Source organism: Sycon ciliatum, chromosome 1, assembly GCF_964019385.1.
Source record: "Sycon ciliatum chromosome 1, ocSycCili1.1, whole genome shotgun sequence".
Taxonomy (NCBI): Eukaryota; Metazoa; Porifera; class Calcarea; order Leucosolenida; family Sycettidae; genus Sycon; species Sycon ciliatum.
Window position 1 is genome coordinate 85090608 of NC_088643.1, and position 26520 is coordinate 85117127.

Here is a 26520-nt window from a genome sequence, read left to right on the forward strand (position 1 = left end):
CTTTTGTGACCGCCCACCACATGTAGTAAACATTCAGATAGTAATAGTAATACTTAGTATGTACATAAAGCTAGAGAGCTAGGCTTGATTAATATCGATACTCAAGCAAAATGACCCAGTCCAATTCAATGGGTGTTGCTTGCCTATTTGGATGGAATAAGGGACCTAATTTCTTTGCGGGTAAGTCACAGTGCAGTTTGAACTCAACATCATATGAACATCAATCATGTGACCACTTAGTCTTTACTAACTTTAGTAATATTTCACAATCTCACAAGTAAATACCTCCCTAGCAGTGTACTCAAGAGTAGAAGAGCAGAGGGCAAGTGCCTCGGTCAGGGTCCTATGAAAATAACAATTATAAGACTTGCAGAGGAGCATGGCTTACTCGTGTATTAGTTACTCGTGGGGGAGGGGTGGCTGAGCCGAAAATTTTGGAAAATTAGAGCCCAAATCAGTGCATCTTATTGATTCACGGGGTACTTGGGTCAAATAGTGGTACGGTCAATACCGTAGTGACCGTACCGTCTGCGACACCCCTGAGTACCATAACGCCTGGGCTACTAGTACTACTGTCAGTACTGAATTTGAATTTGTTTGACGATATGTGCAATTTATTTTGCCCGTACAAGAGGCTTTAACTACTACTACTACTGGTGACAAGCCTCTTTTACGGGCAAAATAGCGGAAACGTGAAATCGTAAATCATTGAAGATCAATTTATTTATTTATTTATTAGTAATATTACAGCATCTCATAGCACAGTGAGAACACCGGCCAATACAAAGAAAAAAACTCCTTTAACTTTAATTAAATAACATCAAATCAATTAGTAAATCCAATGTCAAATCCAATGTCAAAAGAAGAAAACTGTTAAGTGAAAATTAAAGTAACAGGTCCCGTCATGTATGCAAGTCTAAGCCAATGTCAATATAAATACTACTGCTGCTGCTGCTGCTGCTGCTGCTGCTGCTGCTACTAGGGAGTATGTACATGTACTCCACTGTAGAACTATTGTAGTTCACTCAAAGCTTTATTCGCCAAAACCACAAATTGTGAAACAAAATGTCAAACCCAATTATTTGCCTATTGTAGTGATATCAGGTGCAGTATCATTATTATTGTACCACTTTCATGAATGTACGACTAAAGACTCCTTCCGCAGAGCCAGAGTACCGGGATTTCATATGGCCCGGGCTAACGGGACACTTTCCTGGAAATGAACATTATTTATTGACAAAAACCCCGTTTTGCGCCGATTGGGTGGGTCAACTTTTCGAACTAAAGCCCAATCAGGTCACCCGAAGCGGCTACAGCTCAGTTCCAGTCTTCCGTGTTTCTTTGCATCCATGCAGCAATTTCAGGATGATTTGGAGTGTCCGTTCATTGGCACTATATTTGTAGACAAGAGTTCATGGATTGTTCTCGGCCCATTATCTCCAGTACTACTAATAGTGAATACTAATACCCATGCAAGTCTCATCGGTACAGTATGGTACTACTAGCACTACCCAGGAACAATGACACTCGAGTGCAGGTAGATCAGCACAGTACAAAGTCGTTTTAATTATCGAAATCCTAGAGAATGCTGTTATAAAGCAATTCAGCCAGAGCCAGACTACAAAATGCCAAAGTCAGAGAGCAAATGAAAGAAGCCATAAATTCTACCTAAGACTGAAACTAAAATAATGTATTGAATGAAGCAAGGATACAATTTTTTTAAATCATTTCATACCTAGCATACACAAGCGAACATACAGTTGAACTGCAGCAAAAAAAGAGGGGAATTGGTAGCCACTTCGCCCAAAATGCTTGCTAGTGCAAGAGCGGCATGAAAAGACAATACTCTGAAGGCTAGTGCCACTGTTCCATGTAGTTGCTTCTTCACGAAATTAGGAAACGCAACAGAGAGTAGAAAAAAGAAACCCGCGTGGGTCATTGCCAGACGAAATATCAGGTAAGCAGTTTTCAGGGTGCAGACACGACATGCATGACGAAATGTGGAAGAAACACGCCGACAGGCGTGAAGGACGTGGCCCTGAACATACAGATCCCTGCGCCAAGCGCAGCTTACTGGAAGCCGAAGATCTTGCGCACACCGTAGCCCTGCAAACAGGTGGAACAGCAGAATACCGAAAGGAACAATGCTTTGTAATATGCTGACAGAGTAGATAAAGGCAAAGCATGTCACAACACTATACGGTGTAAACTCACGCTAACGGGCCCCACAATGGTAATAATTAGGGCTGAGTCGGGTAGCATTTTCTTCGGGTATCGGGTTCGGGTAGTTTTCCACGGGTAGCACGGGTACCCGGTCGGGTAATGTTTCCATCATAATACCACAATGCACCCCTTCCCTTACACACTGGGTAGACCATGGACCACAACCCTACTACAACCGTCACTGTTCGCTCTTCTATAAAACATATTTTTAGTTTTGACATAGTTTGACATCCATGTGTACATGATTGTACAACATTGTTTTGGAGTTTTGCCTTTTAAAGAGCCTTTTCTCTCTCTGGACCATGGCATGGTATACATGCGGAGTACTAATCGAATTTGTACACGTGCACTGTACATGATGTCATCTGCGACTTCGGGTTTTCGGGTACTATTCTGTACCCGTCTACCCGAGGGCCTCACGGGTAGCACGGGTACCCGACTACCCGGGCACACCACTAGTAATAATCGAGTGATATCCATAATATTCTGCTGCCGCAAGATATGCAACATGTGTACAGTACATGTATAGTGGTTCTCATCTGCAATGAGGCTGAAAGCTAGACAAGCATCCGTGAATCTACCATCATTCGCTACTGCTTCAAAATCCAGTCGGACAATGACACTTACTGGAGAGGCATACAGGAAGAGACCTACGGCCAGGACGAGAAGAATCAGGAGGAAAAGGCCAATGATCAACCACTTGTAGTTTTTCCAGATGATGTACTTGAATGTCTTCCATGGGCTTGTGAACCAGAGGAACGAAGTTTCAGGGCGGCTAAGAAAAAAGAGAAAGCAATAAAGACCAAATGAGAATTCTCATGGATGGATTTTTTTGCAGTGTATGCATGCAATGGATGCATGCTTGTGGTGTATGCATGTAGTGTATGCTTACTTTGGTGGATCCAGCGTCGGGTTCTGGTTGGGATCGTCACGCGATTCACCTGCAGGCTTGGCCTCTGAATCATCCTTTGTCAGAATCTCAACCTCCATTTCAACTTTGCCCTGCACACATACCACATACCGAGCGTACATACATACAGGAGGCGCACATGGATTTCCTGCTACTGGTTGACCACAATTTGTCTACAAAATGTTAGCATTTGTGTGATGACAACATCACTGGACAACTGAAAACAAGACTGGTATGAGAGATGCAGTGTTGCTGCAATAAGAGTGAGAGTACTTGATAAGCGAACAATAACTTACAGCGTGAATGACTTCACCGTCAGGCCCAATGTCCCGGATTGGCCACCATCCCTTCAAGCGCTTCGACTCAAAGAGGCTGACATACTCCTTCTTGGGCTTGCGGCCCACTGTTGGGTCACCAAATTGTTCCTGGCAGCACTTTCTGGAGGTCTTGGCTGGTGGAGGCATGTTGCAGAGATTGAACTCCACAGAACCTATAGACAAGGGATCAGAGCACATGGAATAGTCACATAAGTACATAATTATGGTCACCCAGGAGGAAGAAAGGAATACATGTTCAGTGCACCATATACATGTACATGTACAATGCACATGTCTTGGAGGGTGAATACATTCCACTTCACAGTGTTTAGCACATAGCCAAGCTAATGCCAGGCCTACCCAAGTAGTCATCCAATGAAAAGAAGTCGTTGTCCCACACTTGCAGCTGCAATACAGCAGGACGGCGAGTTTCTGTCTTGTCCCAGCTGAAGAAATGAGCCTGGAATAACAAGTGCATACAGAGGGCACGGATGAAGACATAACCACATTTACTGCACAAAACTGCCTATCCAGTGCAAACGTTGAACGTTTCCTGGCAAAGACGACTGATAAAAGAAATGAAGGAAGTAAGGGCAGTCAATGAGTACACTTTACATGCACTTCATAAGCCAAGGGTTTGTGTTCACAGCATTATATAAGTGACTGAACTGATACCTTTTTCTTGATGACCATGACCTTCTCAGCTGGAATATACTCAAATGGCATAATCCAGCGCCAGTTGAAGTTACCCTCGCCATTCAGCGATCTGCAGTGTAATCACATACATGAACATAAGGCATGCAAACCTGTCAGCATTGTGATTACAAAGCATGATGAGTTGCCGACATCGTTATAAACATACAGGTGTCCATATCGTCATCCGCTTGAGTGGAAAAGACCATGTTGAACATCACTGCTAACAGCTAAATTACACAATACCGTCAACCGAGTAATTCACAGTTCAACACCAGCAAACAGAGTTGTACAGCTGCAACATGTGGTGTGACACACTGAATCTCTGTACAACATACCGGTAGTGCACGTCTGTCTTGTGTTTCTTGTCAGCACTGTCACGTAGCCATCTGCATACACAATGAAAAGACAACAAAATGAACGTTTGCAACATGCTACACACTGGCCTTTGTCGCAAGGAATGTACTACAAAGGTCTAATGCAATGGAGCTGCCATCCAGTCCACTACAGATGCAGCACAGATGGTCCTGGGATATGCAGGGTGTTCATCACCAGCCTATCAGGTTGCCCTGGAAATGTTTCGACGCACAGAGTTGGAACACGCTTCAGGCATCATGGAACCAAGACTTACCCCTTCAGGTAGATGTCGCTCATCATCTCACCAGTCAGAGTAGCGGCTTCATCCAGTGGTACCTCCTCGACATTGTAGATGATCACACGCAACTCAAACCTGCAGGCAAACATCCAGCCAGTCAAGTGCAAGCAAAGCACTGAGTACAATAGCGAAGGTTGTGCATCTTTCTTGTCTACTCCCTCCCAAGCTACCATTGGCTGGCACCCGAACAGACAGCACTGGCACTACTACAGTATACAATGAGCTTACTCGTCTGGCTTGCGCGGGCAAATGTTGGTCGGAGCAGGTGGTATACCGGCGTCTTCTGGGAAGATGTCCACCCACATCTGGAGCTTACCCTACAGAATCAAAACAGAAATACGTGACAACGTAACACAATTAGCAGCTCTTCAGATCACACCACACACACGAGGATTAAAGCACACGTCTTTCTCGTCGTCAATTTCACCAATCACATGTTCTCATCACTAGTCAGTGTCTATCGCAACATTACTAATGATGAGTATTATAACATTACTAATGATGAGTATTATAACATTACTAATGATGAGTATTATTGAGTAATAGACTAAACCAACATGCACCAGGTAGAATATTTATTTCCGTGCCACACATAAACTAGCGTTGCGTTTTTGATGGAATATTGCATGATTTCAAGGGTACACACCCTGCATGATTTCAAGGGTACACACCCTGCGCTAGCGCAAGCACTAAGGTACTTCTTCACTAACGTCATCTCTAAGAAAAGATGCGATGCTCACTATTAGACCCATTATAGCTCTTTCCAACATCAGGTAAGTTTGTAGAACCCTCTACTCCATCGCACGCTGGTTTGAGCTTTCACCCATCCACAGATACACCCAGCACTGGCATTCTGTCCTTGCGCTACTGATCCTCATGCGCTTCAGGTCTGTATGACTTACACATTCCAAGTTGGGACGCAGTGGGTTGTAGAGCGGGCGCAGCTCAAGATGCTCCGGAACCAGGTCAAAGTTGTGCAGCACTTTCAATGCAACGCGCTCCTTCATGTCACCGAGTTCCTCAGCGGGAGCCACAAGATCATCTGCACAACACAACACAAAGAACAACAAAACGTTTCGAGTCAATCAAATGGGTGCTCCATAATACTTCTAATAACTATTGCTTGTTCTCTTCTTTGTTCTCTGTTTGGTTCAGCGTTCACATGTCGACTAGTATTTAAAAAAAATCACGGTTCGCGTGAGACTCGGCCAAAGGCCGAGTTTTCCGCATCCGCAGAAACGCCACCACCCTTTTGGATCAAGGCGCAGATGCAGCTCCTAAGTGGTGGGAGGTGAGTAGATCAGACCCACCACAAAGTGGTCAAATACCGAAAATCCTTCCGCTTCCAAGCAGTACTAGTATTAGTATGCAGGTAAGTTGATTTCCTCCCTATACCGGCATCCCTTCCCTGCATGCAGAGAGAGACAATCAGGAAGTAATTGCGCTCAGTTATGCCTCAGTGGCAGTCATTCAGCACTGATACCGCTTCCGTAAATACTTCAGCAATTGCATTTAACCCTTTACCGTATTTACGTACAAATTTCGACCGCCCGCGGTCGATGACTTCTATGTGCACAGCGCTGGACTGGTTCACCGCAGAGAGCTGGGATTTTCCCTACTTGTAGCCAAGATATACGCGCAGAGGGTGCCAACAATTTTTTGTGTGATGCAATATAACAAATTGCGGAAATCGCGACTTGAAAAATGCGCTTTGGGAAAAGTGCGTACCCTGCGACTTTTGGTACTGCCTGCAGATGTTTTCGACTTTTGCTTGAGCTGGCCTCGCGACTTTCTGCCCTGCTGTGCAAGCCATGGACGCGGAGCAAGCTCTTTCGCTTCTGGAGACCCTTCCTGACGACCCTGTCGCCGCCTCATCCAGCGAAGATGAGTTTGTGAAGCCAGACGATCCTGTTGAAAATATTTATTCTGAAGACGACAGCGACGATGACATGGCGAGTGAAAGCAGCGCAAGTGAGAGTGACATGGATGTCACAGACGACGACAGTGTCGCTGAGATAAGTGCTACTAATGGTGGAAGGGGACGTGGCAGAGAGAGAGAGAGGATTCGGCCGTGGAATAGCCTGTGGTCACGGTAGAGGTTGTGGTGCACAGGTACTAGGTACAGCCAGCGGTGCAACCTGCACTAGTCGATATTTGCAACACTTGGGACAATACTGACACCGCTGTGACTTGTAACACTCCTGCATTCCACCCAGGGAACGAACCTGGTATCCACTTACTTGAGGGAGCCACTCCAGTGCAAGAATTTGATTTATTGCACACTGCAACAGTTTGCCCGATCGGCAATAAATCCAAATAATTATTAGTGCTAAATAGTGAAAAATTGTTCGTTTTCTGGACTTGAAAGTTGTTGCATCGCATTCCTGAAGGGTTTTACTTGTTTCAGAATCACCCTATGTTGTACAATAATAAAAGTGAAAAATAGAAAAGTTATGGCATGAACAATGACGGTCGTTTTTTTGCTGTACAAATACCTAAAACGGTGAAGGGTTAGTAATACAGTTAGCTAAGTATATGCAAGAATTTGCTGGAATTATGCCAGGACAGCTAGCACAACTCTATTGCTGTAGCAGGTATAAGCCATGCATACTAATATAACTCACCATCAGGAAGAAGTTCATACAGCTGATTGGCAACTCTGCATTTGCTGTCGCCCTCGTAGGTGGGAGCAGGCAATCCTCGGCGACCGCATACCCTCTCCAGGATCTCGCATGGCCTCGCGTTGTCTCGCCAAATGTTGGTACCATCACTGTTGAAAACCAGACAATGCACACCATAGTGTTTTCACTCAATCATCTAATCTGCCATGGGACACTGTAAACCAAAAACTAAGTTGAAGTCTTTCGTACGTTCGACTGCAAGGTCACTCACAAGTATTCCTTTTGTGAAATATGCATGATAGATCAAAATCCTCGTGTTCGGTTTCTCTATGCCTCAGTATGTTCACCACTTTCTTAGTGTAGAGGAGACGGTTCCAAATAGGAAATAGGTTGCAAACCGGAACGGGCTCAATATTCACTTTCTCTCTTGGTATTTTGATTAGAAAACATGTTCACAGTGAGACTACGATGTATTTTACTCAGAGACAAAATTTCATGGCTCTGCGATGACCAGAAGCGCCATGCCAAGCAGGTGAAGTTTTGACGTGTTGCTTCGCACTGCGACTTGAGTTTTACGTCTTTCGAAAAATCAACTTCTTGTCGCAGGTAAACAGCGGCTCGCCTCTCGCCAATAAAGCACCGTATACCAATGAAAACTAATGGAAGCACACACAAGGCTTATTGTTGCTCTGTACTGGCAGTCGTGGAGCGATAGCGATTACCTAATTTCAGAACCCATCGTGAACTTGACGTGCACTCCAAAACCTTTCCGGTTCGGAGCCACCTCTGTGACACCGACTTTTGAGGGCAACTTAGAGGCAACGGGCCAACACAAAGGAGTGTTCCTATTTGAAACCGTCCCCTCTACCCTATTTTATCACCATTAGTCTGACCATTGTAGTATAAGGCTCACCGACTTGTTTTGGGTGAATCACTGGTGTTAAAAATGTGCCTTATACTCCGGAAAACACAGTACTATCTGACCCGGCACATGGAATGTTTGAACGAAAAGAAGAATAGATGTGCTAACTTACATGCAGTAGGACATAGCGAGGCCACAAGTAGCACGATGCTTGGTGAGGTAGCGGTCCTCCAGATCAATGGTTGTCTCACCGATCATATCGTCAGCAGTCAACAAGTCCCAGTCCATCACCTGCACACGCAGCTGGTGCTCCACAGGCAAAGTTGCCTTGATCTCAAACATCCTGGGCAAATAATAATAAAACACACATTGAATTCAGCATGTGGCCCCCCGAGACATGTGCTCTGGAAGGACAACAAACAAAGCATCGGTTGGAGTCAGCGAGACGGGGCAGAATGTACTTGCTACGCACTACAGTGCATTTCAAAACTATAGACGCGTAGGGTTTTTGAAATATTTCAAATTTGGCTGGAACTTTTTGAGAATAGTTTTCGGTATAATGCTCAGGATCGCTCCACAATTACTCTCATATAGTTTCTAAAGGATTGGATAACAGACGCCCAATTTGGAAAAATTTATGCACAAATTGATCACAGATTTTATGTGGTATAGATGCTGGTATAACGGTTTTTGCCTAGGTACGCGTCTATAGTTTTGAAATGGACTGTAAGTGTGCACGTCCAGCAACTGCAGTCCTTTTTTTTTCTCTTTTTCTCTTCTCAGAATCAAGCCTGCAAACTGACTGCAGAAAGTTACACACTGAGAACAACACGGGAAGTCAAGAATGCAAAGTCTAATCCAAAAGCCCTGAACCCGGCTACTTACTTTCCAAAGATGGGATCTAGCGTGTTGGGGATGTAGCTGTCCTTGTCATTCACAAGACGCTCCTTTCCAAGGTAGATACGAAGGTAGGGGTCATTCTGCAATTTTCGGCACAGCATGAGATGACAAAATAGGGAGATTACGCTCCACCAACATGGCACACGAAGGAATAGTTTTAAAACAGTTACTATAGTTGCAAAACAAAGGAACTTGAGACAACAGTATACATGTAGCTCCCTTTGCCTTCCTTTAGACGGTAAAAGTTGCTTGCATTGCTTCGTAACCACAAACAGCACACATCCATGGCAGAGCCCATTGCCTTACCTTTCCATTCGGATCCTGTGGCTGTAAGTCAGTGGCCTAAGTTAAAAAGTACACAAGAACATAGACACATTTGAGACTAAGGAACAGTGCGTGTTGTAGACACACTCAAGACAAAGGAACAGTACATGTTGCAGACACATTTGAGACTAAGGAACAGTACGTGTTGTAGACACATTCAGCAATGCTTCCTTTCTTTTCCAGCTTGTCATTAGATTACAAGTGGTACACCGAATCCAAGTTTGCCTACAAACATTTTTCAACGCTCAGTGTACCTTGACAACATAGACTCTGATGATGCATGGCTGTGCACCAGAGGGAGGAATATTCTGCAAGACCAACGACGGCTGCTCAGCATCATCTTCTGGCAGTGGGTAGATACAGAAGATACCCTGTACAGGCACAGGACAAGCACAGGACAAGCACAGGACAAGCACAACCCATAAGTACAGTCACAGCAGCAGCGATGGCATCAGCAGTGACGGCAGTAGCAACAGCGATGGCAATAGCAGTAGCATCAGCACTCGCAAGCGCCGGCGCCATAGCTGTCAATCCGAATATTTTGATCATCACAACAGAAGAATGTTGTCAATAGAACACACGCATCATTGACGCACCTTGAACTTTCCAACGGCTTGATTCTCCTCATCATCTTCATCACGTTGTCCCTTGCCACGGAAGATCGGGAAGGTGTCTACGAAATCATTGAAGCCTCCAAACGCCTTCTCAATCGGCTCTTCATAGACAACAATTCTGTCCGTGTACTTCTCCAAGTAGTCCAAAGAGCGCTCATCAGGCTCCTCGTCTTCTTCTGGAATGATGGTAGATGCATAGTACTTGGACCACCAGTCCACAAATTTGGCTTTGCGCTCCTCCTCATCAACCTCTTTCTTGGGCTGTTGAAGACAAGAGGACACAACTACCGTAAAGTCGCGGATAAAAGCCGGGTTTGCATACAAGCACATCGCGGATAGAAGCCTGAAAATCAAACGGGTCAAATGCATATAAGTCTGTCGCGCGTAGAAGCCTGGCTTCTATGCAAGCGCGGATCGGGTAGGTCAAGAGTGCATGCGCTATGTACGGTGCATAGTAAAACTGCCGCCATACCGGTAGTCAGTGGTAGATCTACGCGTGTCGCGCGTAGAAGCCTGGCTTCTATGTGCATACAAGCCTGGCAAAAATATCAGTGGTGCATATAAGCATGGTTTGCATACAAGCCTGGCTTACATTAAAGCCTGATGCAAAAAGCGGCTTATGTGCTTATAAGCCCGGCTTTTATCCGCGACTTTACGGTATACTAAAATGCGATGTACAAGTAGTCAAATACACAGTACGTAACCCCACACACGAGAAACTGGGGCTGGTGGAACTAGCTTTAAAAGGGAGAGATAGAACGAGGAGAAGCGGGGCAGGGGCAGTCAGTGTTCCTGACAATATCCTGGATAAGCTAGGGTGCACACTCTGGCCAACCTTACTTTGTCATCTCCAGCAACACTCTTGGGTTTTTCGCCTGAAGAGGTCGGAGCAGCAGGGGTGGTAGCTCGCTTGGTAGTGGAGGCAGGTGGCGTTGGTTGGGGCTGAGTTGGCGGTGCAGCAGCATCAGCAGCAGCACCAGCAGTGGTTGGTGATGCGGCAGCCTGCTTTGGGCTAGCGCTGGCAGCTTGCTGCTCTGGTGCTGCGGCTGTAACTGGAGCACTTTCTTCAGTTGCAGCTGGCTGCGGCGAAGCAGCAGGATCTCCTGGAGACAATTGAACTAGGGGCTCGTCATCAACGGAGGGCACAGGCTACAGAGAAAGGCACCAGAATAAATCGCGAGGCACTAGATGAGTCCCAGACAATGCGTATCCACAACAAGGAGGAGTGAACGTCATGGTAAATGGTCAAGAGGTCGATCAGGTGACGAGTGTACAGCTCTGACTGTAAACAGGAGTTAGGGCTGTACATGCACACTGCCGTACTTGAACATGAAATCAATTATATGACCCACCGGTATACCAATACAGAAGTTCAACTAACAACACTACAACCACATGCGCACCGCTACATATGTAAATGAACATTGCACGGAAGAGAGTCTAAGGCAGGTAGAAATGCAGTGGCATGCTAGATGAAGGGGACTTGAATGGCTGCTCAGGTAAGGCCCTCAGTGGCGGATCTGGCATGACAATGCGATCAGAGATGTGCAATAATTGATAGCTGGCAACTTGGCAATACCGCATTGCTGAAAGTCAGCCATAACTAAAACTTCCCAAATCACTTCCAGATCTCATGGCAACTTCGACGTGACAAGAGCAAGGCATCTGCTGTTTGCCCAACTGCACCAAGGCGCAGCAGCATGCAACGCAGTGTGGATAATGCATATGCGAGTCTTGCTCGAGATCCGCTACTGAGGCCCACCTTTCCTGATGTGGGAGAAGTAGGCACAGAGGGTGGTTCTGCAGATTGAGGTGGTGCGGCTATGGCAGCAGCAGCAACAGATGCACCCACCGATTCACGCACTTCCACCACGTGCGCGCCTGAGAAGAAGAAACCGACATCGGTGCAGCAGCAGCAGCAGCAACAGCGTTGTCAGGTGTGCGTCACGGCAAGAAAGTTAGCAGGAAGAACACACCGATCAGAAAGCAAACATTAGCAAATCAGCCGAAACAGTATGGTTAGGCTGAAAGAAGAGTGGTAAATAATCTTCCTGCAACAGTGTTGCCATCAAATGCAAGTGAGTTTGCTGTCCACAAGCTGCTCAACAATCATTCCCAGTGTGCATGCGTGCGAGCGTGTGTGTTTATCCATATGTGTGTTTACGCGTGTGTGTGTTTACGCGTGTGTGTGTTTACGCGTGTGTGTGTGTGTGTGTGTGTGTGTGTGTGTGTGTGTTTGTGTGTGCATGCACATGTGCATACACAGAGTGTGTTCACCAACTACATATTTCACATGCTGATACATGAACTGGCAATGTGCATCATGAATAAGATTAACTGGGGCGCCAGTGGCGTACATTGTTGAAGCTGCATGTAGAATCATACAACATATGCTTGCAGGATAAGGTAATAATAAAATATCTCTAGTTTCATACCACCACTGCAATCGTAAAGTGGAAATCAAGACAAGCCAATACTGCAAGTAAACACAATTTCCCTGACTTCTGCTGTTTACAAACACTAAATCAATATGAACTAGTGTAACGAATTTATGTTACGACTATGATTTACGCATGTCGTTGTATTTGGTTCTTGTCTTGTGGAGTCCAGTGTCTGATGTCATATATGGTCTAGGTGTACGCGTGAGCATGGTGTGATGTGTGACGTTTATGGTATGTGGTGCATGCAGGAGTACGCGTTGTCAGAGGGTGAGGATGTGCTTCCGTCTGTGTGAGAGTGACTGTCAAGTGAATGCAGTACATGCGCAGTGCTAGTTTGGTCTGGGAATGAGAGTCGTGTGTGATTCGTCCGTGGTCTGGTTGTCTTGGTCTTGGTCATGTGTTCTGTACGTATTGGTCCCTGATTGGTCGTCTCGATTTGTCGTCGGTTTATTACTGCTTGTTCGTTGTTGTTTTCTTGGAGTCTTTTTCCCGGGAGTCTCTCCCGTCGTCGTTTTCTGTCTAGTCTTTTCGTCTTTCTCCTCCTGTGCCCTCGCCGTTTATTATTGAGAAGTGAATACTAGTATGGAAGCTAACTGAATGGTGCGTTGTTGAGTGACCGGGGCCAGGGGGAGAAGCCTACAACTATTTCCTTTACATTGGCGCCCAACGTTCGCTCGACGCAGGGTACTACCTCTGCAGCCCACGACCCTGGGATCGTTTTGTTTTCACCGTGGCTTCAGTTCGTGCTCGCCGTTTCGAAATATATTTTATTTCTCGTCGTTCAACTCACTTCACCGAGATTGCTACTACGGCCATGGAGATGGAAAGGCGTTCGCCAGCCTGGCCTGCAGGCCCCTTCCCCGGTGAGTCGCTACCAGTAAAGGGTTTGGTGTTTGCAGTGTGCGTATATTTGCTGTCAGTGCGCGAGGGGATAGTTGTGTAACTGTTTGGTTTCCTGTGATGGTTTGTAGGATTCTCGTTTCGGATCCAGGATTTTTTGTGAGCGTATGGTTTCGTAATTATTGTGTTTCGGCATATGGGTTTCTCTAGTTCGTTTGGGTGGGCGTCTGATCATGGTGAGCCACGGTCTGCCTGGTGGTCTGCAGGGATCCTGTGTTTTGTTGTATCGGTTTGCCTTGCGGGTGTTATGGGTTCCGTGTGTTGTTGGTTGGCCCTTGCGCGCCCCAGTCGGTCCCTGCCAGTTTTTTTTCTCGTTTTTTTGCGAAGCGGATGTAGTTCCGTGTTTTTCAGGTTCAATCCCTGTGGTTTTTTCAGGTTCAATCCCTGTGGTTTTTTCAGGTTCAATCCCTGTGGTTTTTTTCTCTATAATATTATTTGCGTAATGGCGGCCATAGTAATTTGTTTCGTCTATACTGTCCTCACTGTTGGTTTAACCCTACATGCCTGCTGTTCCTATGTTTACCATGTACTGATCGAATGCTCTTGTACCTGTGTTTCGTTTTTTGCCCTGCTTGGCGCACCATACCTGGAACAACAACGGACTGGCCAAGCCGTACAAGCTTGCCATACGGTCGTTCGTCAGGCTCACAACTACCCGACAACCAAGGGACCTACTGTTTCTTTTCTCTGATGTTTGTCATTTGTTCTGCCTGTTCTTTATTTTCCCTGAGTCGAGAGTCGAGGTCGACTCTCCGCAAAGGAGAGGGCTATGTAACATTATTTGTATTACGACTATGATTTACGCATGTCGTTGTATTTGGTTCTTGTCTGGTGGAGTCCAGTGTCTGATGTCATATATGGTCTAGGTGTACGCGCGAGTATGGTGTGATGTGTGACGTTTATGGTATGTGGTGCATGCAGGAGTACGCGTTGTCAGAGTGTGAGGATGTGCTTCCGTCTGTGTGAGAGTGACTGTCAAGTGAATGCAGTACATGCGCAGTGCTAGTTTGGTCTGGGAATGAGAGTCGTGTGTGATTCGTCCGTGGTCTGGTTGTCTTGGTCTTGGTCATGTGTTCTGTACGTATTAGTCCCTGATTGGTCGTCACGATTTGTCCTCGGTTTATTACTGCTTGTTCTTTGTTGGTCCTCTGAGTCTTTTCCCGGGAGTCTTTCCCGTCGTCGTTTTCCGTCTAGTCTTTTCGTCTTTCTCCTCCTGTGCCCTCGCCGTTTATTATTGAGAAGTGAATACTAGTATGGAAGCTAACTGAATGGTGCGTTGTTGAGTGACCGGGGCCAGGGGGAGAAGTGAGTAGTACTGGCAACAATGGAAGGTAAACACAACACTGTCCTACCGGCACCAGGTGATGGAGCAACTGCTGGCGTTTCTGGTCGTTTCTGTTCCAGTGGCATGGCATACGTGAAGCGATCACGCTTGTAGTCTTTCATGTTGATCACGCTGTGTGTGCCGACAAGAGGTGTGCGACCAAAGGCGCGTTCATCAAACACCTGGATGTTGAGTGGTGGCATGTAGAGCTCTTCGCGGGGAAGTTCCTGTGCACGGGGACATTAGGAAGATCAGATGCTGTCAAGCAACCTCAAGGCAAGCATTGTCAGTTCAGGGTTAGGTACCAGTGAGTGCCGGATTCCAAGGTGTAGTGAAGGCAGAGAATGAACAAGATCTTGGATATTTCCTTCATGAATCCATGCACAAAATACATACCACTTTCTCGAACACCAGCAATGGCTTGTCGTAGTTAGGACATTTCTTCATCTTCCTGATAGCGTCAGTCTTCAGTTGCTTGCCACCAACAGTGATAGTGATGTGTGGCTTGTCTACAGACAGCAGCTGACACCTCTTCAAGTCTCGCACTCCCCAACAGAGTGCCTAAACATCAGGGAGGACATACAAACAAAACAAAACGAAAAAGAATAAAGAAACAAGGCAGCCAACAGTTCAAACTTTTCACCCAAAAAAAGGGAATATCTACCAGGACTGTGGAATGAGACTGGGTGAAGTTGAATAGGGATTCAGAAGGAGAGAACTTGGATCAGTTCTAACAAAGAATCACAAACTGCATGTCACCTCACCTCGACTCTCATCAGCTGCATCACGGGGCGAATGCCAGTTGGCACGCGATAAAGTTCATCATGTCCTGCCATGTGCTCTGGTGCAAACGGCAGTTCATCTCCTTCATTCTGTTAACAAGAAAGCCAACAGAAAGACATAAAATGTCATAAGCAAATATCTGAATAATGCTTAGGCCATTTCAGAACAATTTATATGACTCCAGTACAGCTGTCTTTACTGTAGGTGGAAAATGCTGTGATGAAACTGGAGTCACAATCCAACAAGACATCGCTGCGTCGTCGACTCAGCCACAGCATTTTACAATCTACATTTATCCACTTTTTAGTGTGGAGGATCTTGCTTGTTCCCTACCCCACCGGACATAGCTGACAGCTCCCAACCTACTTACCAACATCAAATGGAATGCAGCCAGAAGCTCTCCAGCATCCTTGCCAAAATATTTGATTGGGTGCCATGTCAGGCGCGGTGGTGGGTGATTCGGCTGCAGGCGGATGTATGGCTTGATGATGCACCGTCCCAGGAACTCGTCTTTGCCCTGCACAGAAGAAACGGAGAGCCAACCAAGCGGAATACATCAGCAGTAATATCTTGCTTCTTACCCAGTGTGATGAAGATACACATGTTCTCCGAAGCCATCATTTATCCCTGCCACTGACTCCATAGAACGGAAGCTCCCGAATGGCTCAGCATACGTGCATCTGCCAATGATTTAGCTACGTGTAAGACAAGAAGGGAGCTTAAAATGACCAGCACAACTACTACTTACGACAATATCTTCATCAAAGAGTTCGATAGTGACATCGGGTGGGACAGCAGCCACAATCTTCGGGTCACCATACAGCTCAATGTCATCCAAGATCAGAGTCTGATCCCACGTTGGCATGATGGTTTTCTTCAGGATGATACTGCGACTTGACTGACGGCCAAACCCAACACGGGCGTAAGGATCTGCACCAACACCACAAAGACTTTTTTTAACATCTTCAATATTTCTGAGACTTTCAAATGAGCATACCCAACATGAGTGGAGAGTCAGGACACACTGACACCGTTAAGACGTTGCAACGAGGCTGGATGCAGACCCATGTAATCAGCAGACATGAGCATAATTATACTCATGTGCACACACACGGCATGCACACCATACCATAGCTTACCAGACAGTCCCGATGAGTCGGCGCTACGCACATTGCGTGCCTGGTACAAGTACACGCGCAGCTGATACTTGTGCGGTTCTGCAGATCAGCAAAACAACACATGCTACCGTCAGCAGATGAAGTTCAATATGAATACTACAGAGTAACAAGTGGCATAGCTGAGTGGGATACAGTTGTCTAGTGCCCATATTCACTTGACTAAAACAACAGCAAAATGTCATGAAAGCAATCAATAGCATATCATTGGGCACAGGGTTCTGGAAAGTCTTCCGAGAAGCCAAATGCTAGCAGCAGCTACTGGTCTTGTGGTGGCTATGGTAAGTGGTTTATCATGAAAGTGCACGGTTACCGTGGCAGATCAGCGAGCAATGAGTGGTTGGTGTGGTCTACAGAGGAATGAGTGGTTGATGTGGTCTACATTGCACCAAGTAAGTCTCTAATCTGACTTTAACCCACATGCATGCACGCATACACACAATAAAACTTAAAACAACCAAAACATCAATATGCACATTTATCCAGACACGCTCTCACATACACACGCACGCATGTGCGTGCCAAACGTACAAAACGTGGACACGTGCACACCAAGCAGATAGAATACAAGGAAGTGGGGTTTGCCATAGTTTTTTTTCTTTTCAATTTTGTCTGATAAATATTTACGAGACTTTGCATCGAGCGACACCGTGGATAACATTGAGCCAAGAATTATGCAATAAACCAGAAGAGATATCTCTTCACAAGTAGGCAAATAAATGCGTAGGTGCCCGGCAACAGCAATCGGGCGAGTCACAGCAATGTACGTATTGCAACTTCAATGATACACATACACGGTTGACCACCCATGCCTCCATTTTCGGCGGGTCAACCACATGGTGGCCCGGCAACTTCAAACGGGAACACACCGATACAACATACACAGTTGACCACCCATGCCTCCATTATCGGCGGGTCAACCACATGGTGGCCCGGCAACTTCAAACGGGAACACACCGATACAATAGACACAGTTGACCACCCATGCCTCCATTATCGGCGGGTCAACCACATGGTGGCCCGGCAACTTCAAACGGGAACACACCGATACAATAGACACAGTTGACCACCCATGCCTCCATTATCGGCGGGTCAACCACATGGTGGCCCAGCAACTTCAAACGGGAACACACCGATACAACATACACAGTTGACCACCCATGCCTCAAACCGGCGGGTCAACCACACAACAACATACAGGTGTCACAACACTGAGACAGTACAGCACAACACTGAGAGGCAAATGCATTTGACCCTCCTTGGGGCCTTGTCATGTGGCACAAGATACCGACGTGTCATGTCTAAAGGGAGGGAGGGAGGGGAGAAAACACAACCTTGAGTCACTTTGGCTAACTGGATGACAGAAATTGTTGACAAGGAAGTTGCTTTGCTGACACGAGGCAGGGCAAAGCGGCCACGCAAGATTTATTTTTTCATCCACCATTTTCGGAAAAAATATTTTTTATTCATGTGCCGCGTGACGAACCGTGACAAAACACGTGCATGCGTGGGCTAACTTGGCTTTGCTGCTCAAAGCCGTCATTTAACCCACATGCATGCACGCATACACACAATAAAACTTAAAACAACCAAAACATCAATATGCACATTTATCCAGACACGCTCTCACATACACACGCACGCATGTGCGTGCCAAACGTACAAAACGTGGACACGTGCACACCAAGCAGATAGAATACAAGGAAGTGGGGTTTGCCATAGTTTTTTTTCTTTTCAATTTTGTCTGATAAATATTTACGAGACTTTGCATCGAGCGACACCGTGGATAACATTGAGCCAAGAATTATGCAATAAACCAGAAGAGATATCTCTTCACAAGTAGGCAAATAAATGCGTAGGTGCCCGGCAACAGCAATCGGGCGAGTCACAGCAATGTACGTATTGCAACTTCAATGATACACATACACGGTTGACCACCCATGCCTCCATTTTCGGCGGGTCAACCACATGGTGGCCCGGCAACTTCAAACGGGAACACACCGATACAACATACACAGTTGACCACCCATGCCTCCATTATCGGCGGGTCAACCACATGGTGGCCCGGCAACTTCAAACGGGAACACACCGATACAATAGACACAGTTGACCACCCATGCCTCCATTATCGGCGGGTCAACCACATGGTGGCCCGGCAACTTCAAACGGGAACACACCGATACAATAGACACAGTTGACCACCCATGCCTCCATTATCGGCGGGTCAACCACATGGTGGCCCAGCAACTTCAAACGGGAACACACCGATACAACATACACAGTTGACCACCCATGCCTCAAACCGGCGGGTCAACCACACAACAACATACAGGTGTCACAACACTGAGACAGTACAGCACAACACTGAGAGGCAAATGCATTTGACCCTCCCAAAAACCAGTGTTTACGACCAAGCATTTCTCACGGCATCGCTCATTAGCATAACTTCCTGCAAGTAACCATGGCAAACCCCTAAGTGATACCCACAGAGCCACACCGGCACAAGGACTGCACAACAAGCGGAAGGCACAACACTGTACAACACTACAAATGTACCTCACTTCTGTTCTCAACACCACATGGGCGTGGGCTGTTCCAGTCTTTGCTGCTAGCCATTGCACAGAGGGTATACCGGCTGCACGCCTGACATAGTGATCGGATGCTGCACTTCGCCAGCAGCCTGCACGGCATATGGCTGCTTCACAGACACTTGTACTCCGGTGAGCCATGAGTGTGGCCCCGCCAATGCGCACAGAATGGGAGCTCACCCGGTTGCAGTTGAGGATCCTAGTCGAGAAACTCGGGAGAAGTAGCCGCCGTCGACGAACACAAACACTGGCCGTGAGCTGCCGGCAGTAGCGGTCAGGGACCGGAACTCGGCCATAGCCGAAACTGGGTACATCAGATTATGTGTGCGCAGATACCGGGCTTAAAGGTCTGAGTCTCTCATGAGATCATTGCTGGCAGCAATCAGAGCGGCGAGTTCAGCGGAGGAGTTGGCACCAGGCACTGGTTGGCTGTGGAAGCCAGTTCTCGGAAGCGAGTAATCACAATAGGTTCATGCTGCATCTCAGCGGCCCGTTGCCCCAAAAACGATTGTCCTTGATAGAAACCGCAGAAGCCAACATCAGAGGCATCCGTGAATAGCTCAAGGTCTGGGGACTTGGAAAACTCGACATCGTAGAAGAAGGATTGGCCATTCCAGTTTGCGGCAAAGGAGCGCGACCATTCGATGTCCAAGTGAGCTTTTGTGTTGATGTTGACTACTGACTGAAGAGACTGAGAGAGTTGTCCAGCTAAGATACAGGAGTTGACGGATGAAGGTCCTGCCAGGAGGAACCACCTTTGCGGCAAGGACAAGGTTCCGATCAGCGACAGCAGTTCCCGCGTTGTGTAGCTAGTGCGCGTGGACTACTCACTCAAAGCCGCTAGAAAGGCAAATAACTTCTTGTCAGGTAGCCGCATCACCTGGTCCTCGCTGTCGACTTCTATGCCAAGTACCGTCACCACTGTTGCTGGGCCGACCACCTTGCTGAGGTTGTCGAAGACCTGCGGAACCGTTGCTTTCAGTTGAACTCATTCCATTGACCATGAAGCACACGAACATAAGCACCTTGTTAAGTGCAGCGTACTGGTTCTTCTGCTGGCCTGCACAGCTATCAGGAATAGTTTTACCCAGAATGACTGGGTTGATGATTTCTCGCCGAGAGAGGGTAATGCCACGTGCACAGCAGATGTGGTGCATAACGAACGCACAGTGGGCAGAAAATCTTCATATCCACATCAAAGGCCACAAGCGTTTGACAACCACACCTGATACGTAGATGATCAACGATCGTCCCTGCACTCAACGTCGCTCCAGCAGTAGTAGCATGTTGCAAACCACCATCGTACGTGCTCCATGTAAATGCCTCTGCTCCTTGTCTACTTCTTTGGCTAGATTTTTTGATAGGTAATCACAGCCATTTCTGAGTTGGCGTCAACGCCACTCGCCATGTCGAGGCCTAAATAACTGGTCCTCTGCTTCGAGTAGTTCTTGCTTGGCCTCATGAACTCCAGGAAATTCACTACTGCGACCATGAGCTACTCTATCTGCCCACGCAACAAATAAATATTTCAACCAAGCGCGATCGATCGCTGTTTGAAGTTGTGAATTTTCAAGCGCTTCCAGCTCACACGAGTCAGCGCTTGTCTACGCAGACTAGCACAACTAATACTCTTGTACAGCTTGGCGGAGAGACAAAGGAGAAAACGGAGAAAACACAACCTTGAGTCACTTTGGCTAACTGGATGACAGAAATTGTTGACAAGGAAGTTGCTTTGCTGACACGAGGCAGGGCAAAGCGGCCACGCAAGATTTATTTTTTCATCCACCATTTTCGGAAAAAATATTTTTTATTCATGTGCCGCGTGACGAACCGTGACAAAACACGTGCATGCGTGGGCTAACTTGGCTTTGCTGCTCAAAGCCGTCATTTAAAAATCCTACTAATCTCTACTTGAAAAGTTTGCAGACAAGAAACAAGTGTGTATCACATGACAAGTGGCAAACGCATACAATCATGTACTATCCTCTCAGCTTACCTTTGAATGTCATGAACATACGGGGAGTCACTTGATGAATGACATCCGACTACAGTAACAATATACAACACCGCACAACATACAGTATCAAAATGTATACAATGAGTTGTTCTACCTGTACACTATGCGCAAGATTCATCGTTCATGTAGTTCCCATTCTCTGACAAGCAAACGAGCATTCGCAACAAATCAAAAGCAAGCTTCGCTACACCACTGCATTCCCGGAACGCTGACATACAACGCAAACTGCACCGGCACGTGTAGATACTAGATAACCATTGCCAGCGCAACCGAACTTACATCATCAGCATCGGGGAAGTAGAACAGAGGAGCAGACGCATCTTCTTGTGCGGTGAGCTTGCGGTGCCAACGACGGCGACGCGCCATGTCAATCTTCTTCTCAACAGCATGAAACTTAGTGCTGAACAGACGCGAGTACTCCCATCCTTCTTTCATCTTGTCCTGCAGCTTGGCCTGCAAGAAACAGTGCACAGCAATCAGAACACACACAGGTGAATTTGAGCTAACGTGCAAACTCATGGGTAGAATATGAATGTTAAGCAGCCAGTACCACATCACAACTAACAGATGTGTTGCGTGCTGCGGCACCATGACTATGAGTCTATGACCTACCATCTTCTTGCGCTGCTTGTCAGTGAGCTGGCGAACACGGCGGCGAACCCAGCGCCGGCGACGGCACAGGTGATAGTTCCTCTCCACGGGCACATAGCCAGCCATGGATGGATCCAGTGTGTACTCATAGCCTACAGCAGATACAAGTACAGGTCAGACACAACTTGTATTGGAGCAGCACAGGGTAATTACACACAGGGTAATTGACTTGTATTGGAGCAGCACAGGGTAATTGACTTACGTACCACATTTTTAAACAGATTTCACAATTCACAGTCATCTTGTTAGAAAAGATACTAGTACATACATGTGCCATGCACACAAAGCCTGCATATTCACCCAATAACACGCCCTTGGTGATCTTACAAAATACTACTGACAGACCGCTCAATAGTAGCCTAAACGGAACACAGCACAGGTATTTCAGGACAATTTCCAAACAAAAGCCGTCAGCTCTCACCATCTTCGTCACAAGCACGATTCACGTCCAGTGTCCATTCTGGATCTTTCCACACCCAGGCGTCATCCAATTCAACTTCATCGCGTCCTCCTTCAACCTCGTCTCCTCTCTACCATGGCACAGATAGCATCACAGAAGACATTCTAAAGTGATTCCAGATTCTGTGCCACATGGCCGGGTTGTAAGATCAATTACATAAAGCACACACAGGAACTACTTACAGCTGACTGTCATAACCCCAAACATACCTCACTGAACAGTAACGTTAGAATCAGTTCTTCACACATCATATTCAACAACAAAAAGATTTACGCTGCTACTTACGACATTGCCCCAAGATGTCTTGGAGTGGGTCCAGCTTGTGCCGGGAATGCGCTGCTGATACTCGAAGATGTCCTCCAAAAATTCCGACTTCCCAGAATCCTGGCTGAAGTTCAGACTGCAGCATTGGTCAGGGACAATACAGCCATTGTGATTTCGGTATCTTTTTTGCACCTTTCAAAACTTTTTATGCCACTAGTATATGGTGGTACACACGAGTATCGGGTGCGCAAGGCATGCTTTGCCTACAAGACAATCGATCTGCCTGCAAGTTGTACAGTCCACAAGTTCTTAGTACCTAATCTTACTTGCCTGATATAATAATTATTAGGATTTTGCTGTGACACAGCTCCATACCACTGCACACTATAGGGATTGCGTATTCTTGGTACATATTATTATTACTAAATCAGTATGCAATACTATGCATATCAGCCATCTTCTGGTTTTGATAAAAACAAAACAAGACTTAGGTATCATGGTGGACGGAACATCAAGTACGGGATTTAAAAAGATACGACTTAGCGCCATAGTAACTCCTATCTCTTTACCTGAGCTCAGGGTTGATGAACCAATCACTATTCCACTTCCAACCTTCTGGCTCCACAAACTTATCTTGCTCCAGGGCCATCTTTAAAAGGACGAAGCAGATCACAACAATGACACTCGTCTTATATAGTTTTACACAATAGTAAAGGCAAAATTCCCTCTATGATCCATGGGTCATACAAACACATCATGCTATAACGACTACATGTGTCTACCTTTCCATTGACGTCAGACCAGTTCGGACGAGTCACGCCCTTCTTGCCCCAGCCAAACAAGTTGGCCTGGTTCTCATACTGCACAAACAACCAGTAAAAACAACAAAAACAGGCCAGGTGTTAACACATTATCATGGATACAGTTCACAATGTGTTGGATGAGACTACAATGAGGATAGGGACTGGTCAACTGTCAGGAGATATGCCAGAAGAGCCGATGGCCCACTGACGTCATCACCGGAATGCGCGCTCACGTTAAATTGGGAATAGCTGACAGGCGATGGACTGCAGGTTCCTCGGACCAATACCATTCGACTCAGTGCCCCAAACTCAACGGACCCTGACATGTATACCTTTAAAAGTATGGATCGCTCATGCCAAAGTGGACCCAGGGGCTCGTACCAGAAGACAGTAAGTGGTAATGAGAAAGATATTATTCACATATTCTTTTCCAATGTTGGTCAATAACCACACAATCTCCTGCCGCTGCCTTCAATCTTTCGTACTTTAAGGCAAGCTAGTGCGGAACACGGTACGACAAGTTCTCATTCAGACACAAGCAAAAATGGTGACGGGAATCAAGGTCAGGAGACAAGTTACTCACCGTTTCAGCAAACACTGAAATTTCACCTTCGTCAGCACACCGAATCCAATCACTGGCATACTGATCTTGTCCGAGCCAAATGACCAGGCGCAGCTGAGCAGCAACCATGAACTTTGGTGATGTGTTGTCCTTCTTTGGTGGCCACTGCACAACAATTACAACATTTAACAAGTAACAGTTACATCAGTTCGAGCAATAACCGCCATGGATAGTGTAGTGTTTGGACACTGCTTGTTCTATATTTACCATTTGCATTTGGCACACGGTGCTTCTACACGTACGCCACTTTACTTCATGCCCGCACTCACGTGACTACGCATTTCGCGAGTCTTCCGGAGTCCGTACTTACAATGTTCTTGGGACATCTTGGCTGCTGACTGCTTGTCACACAGTTGTTATTTTTCTATTCCTTGTGATGAACACGTTTCAGGATGTGACTTGAACTATCCAAATATCAAAGATAGTACCAATTTGGTGTGACACCTATGATTATGAGACCAGAGCTGGCTAATTACAATCATTACTTTCGTACAATTGCCTGCAATACTTTCTATGGAATACATTTTCAAATTGCTACAATTGGGAATGAGAATGGTTGCTTGACCTATCCAAGCTCATCTCCTCCTCAAACGACAAAGCCATAGTATTGGCTCAAGCTGCCCATGGAAATGAAGACAATATCCAATATTAGACAGTTCATAGACCATGTTAAATGTCATGCCACGTTGTAGGCTCGCTCGCCTCTTTTGCTAGCTTATCTCGCCGCTCTCCACCATGGTCAACATAGTGATACATTTCACCCCGCTGATGCATTATTTTCTTCCGATTATCATCTTCTTTCCTTCATTCTTTTTTTTTTCTTCTTCTTCTCTTGCCATGGCTGGCTAACGCCCCCTCCTTTGCATTGGCTTCTGCCATTGGACGGTGAAATAATAATAATAATAATAGTCTCAAGAGCATCAATATCAGTACGAAGAAGGCCCAACATTCTAATCAGCATCACTCCCAGTGAAATCTAGGCACGCCTTGTCATCAAGCTGATTACGTACCTTCAAATAGACGGTCTGAGGCTTGCCACAGTTCTTGCCGCACGCTTCGTTCCATTTCGTCTTGTCCGCGTGATGTGCATACATGACCTCATTCGCTGGAATACGCGCAAATGCCAGCCTCTTCTTGTTGGACAGCATCCAAATGATAACATCTGGAACAGAGTTTTGGCCCTAAAGTAGAAGAGACAAAGGATGACAGATTCGCTGAGACTGCTAGTAGTTATCTGACACAGAGCACCCAGAGACATACTCCTACATTCAGACAGACACAACCAGCACATACAAGTTTTAGCTCCCAAGGCATGAGTTAACCCAGCAGAGTGTTGGCCACGGCCAGCCTTACCTCAAACGCCAAGTTTCGAAGACGACTCAGGTATGTGTCCACCTCGTTCATCGCTTCCACTAGATCAGTTGCCGACATCCTCAGCTGCTCCGCACTTTCCAGGATGTTTTTCTATACAAGAATCACAGAAAAAAAATTGATGTGCGCACCAGTAAATATGTCTACAGTGAAAAGGGATCGAGAAACCGACTAACTCCAAAGGTTATATTAAGAAATGCAGCGGAGGCCAATTTCCAGCCGATTTTCCTCTACACAGTCCGGTAGTTCATGAGCACAACAGTACACATTTTCATGGCTGTACTGACACACATTTCCGTACACAGCCAAGATGCATCTTACCAGTTCCAAGAGGAAGATGCTTAAAACTTAAAAGAACCAAAAAAGGAAGAAAAATCTTACCAGCTCTTGCTCACGGATAGCATGGATCTGGAAATCCAGCTTCGTCACAATGGGGTTCTTTCGAGACGGTTCTGGCAGCTTGCGACGTGGGTCTCTACGGAAGCATAATTGGCAAAAAGTTCTCTATTAGATCACATCCCTCCGTTGCAGTACTAGTATCAGGTTGAGGGCGCGGCAATACACAGGAGCGTGACCACATACACAACAATCAATCCAATTACAGAAGGTATGTGTGTTACATTCTAGCGTTGCCATTGGACAGTCAACTCACTCAAGATCCTTCCTCAAGCAGTCAATTAGGTCAATGAAAGCACGAGCAGTTTCTGCAGGTAGGGCCGAAGCCTGCTGCAGCAGATGAACACGCTGCACATTGCGTTCCTGCAGAAAAGAAGTATAATCAGGCATAACCAGACAGAAAATAGTTGCAGTGAGACCTAGGAGAATGTTGGCTGGAATGGTATACTTCCAGTTGTATTTAACTTGGGAGCGACACACAATTCCTGTACATGTATTTAACTTCCTAAAAAATAAACATGCTGCACCACGAGAGATCACGCGCTCATGGTCCTTCGATTTACTGGTCACCATGTGATCGTTGTCTCTCCCATGTCTCGCCAACTT

General features: G+C 46.3%; 1 protein-coding gene across 3 annotated transcripts in view; it reads right to left on the reverse strand.

Moving 5' to 3' along the window:
• Nucleotides 1-1538: 1538 nt before the first annotated feature.
• LOC135806012 (myoferlin-like) overlaps nt 1539-26520 on the reverse strand; it is a 41825-nt gene continuing 16843 nt past the window's right edge. For 2 of the 3 annotated variants that reach the window (XM_065320141.1, XM_065320142.1), the window contains 36 exons: nt 26171-26277; nt 25900-25993; nt 25501-25611; nt 25158-25328; nt 24109-24252; nt 23505-23582; nt 23292-23371; nt 22744-22858; nt 22420-22528; nt 21960-22090; nt 21627-21800; nt 21327-21375; nt 16707-16784; nt 16316-16497; nt 15938-16084; nt 15549-15656; nt 15181-15345; nt 14813-15011; nt 11882-12000; nt 10960-11268; nt 10102-10380; nt 9760-9876; nt 9488-9523; nt 9167-9261; nt 8454-8624; nt 7423-7568; nt 5701-5840; nt 5027-5115; nt 4775-4873; nt 4482-4532; nt 4126-4216; nt 3811-3910; nt 3430-3623; nt 3116-3225; nt 2851-2998; nt 1539-2106 (listed from right to left, as the gene is read on the reverse strand). In XM_065320141.1, coding sequence (XP_065176213.1) covers nt 2071-2106; nt 2851-2998; nt 3116-3225; nt 3430-3623; nt 3811-3910; nt 4126-4216; nt 4482-4532; nt 4775-4873; nt 5027-5115; nt 5701-5840; nt 7423-7568; nt 8454-8624; nt 9167-9261; nt 9488-9523; nt 9760-9876; nt 10102-10380; nt 10960-11268; nt 11882-12000; nt 14813-15011; nt 15181-15345; nt 15549-15656; nt 15938-16084; nt 16316-16497; nt 16707-16784; nt 21327-21375; nt 21627-21800; nt 21960-22090; nt 22420-22528; nt 22744-22858; nt 23292-23371; nt 23505-23582; nt 24109-24252; nt 25158-25328; nt 25501-25611; nt 25900-25993; nt 26171-26277 — 4572 coding nt within the window. In that variant the 3' untranslated portion in view covers nt 1539-2070. The remainder of the gene's footprint in view (nt 2107-2850; nt 2999-3115; nt 3226-3429; nt 3624-3810; nt 3911-4125; nt 4217-4481; nt 4533-4774; nt 4874-5026; nt 5116-5700; nt 5841-7422; nt 7569-8453; nt 8625-9166; nt 9262-9487; nt 9524-9759; nt 9877-10101; nt 10381-10959; nt 11269-11881; nt 12001-14812; nt 15012-15180; nt 15346-15548; nt 15657-15937; nt 16085-16315; nt 16498-16706; nt 16785-21326; nt 21376-21626; nt 21801-21959; nt 22091-22419; nt 22529-22743; nt 22859-23291; nt 23372-23504; nt 23583-24108; nt 24253-25157; nt 25329-25500; nt 25612-25899; nt 25994-26170; nt 26278-26520) is intronic. The other variant, XM_065320143.1, reaches the window with a different exon arrangement.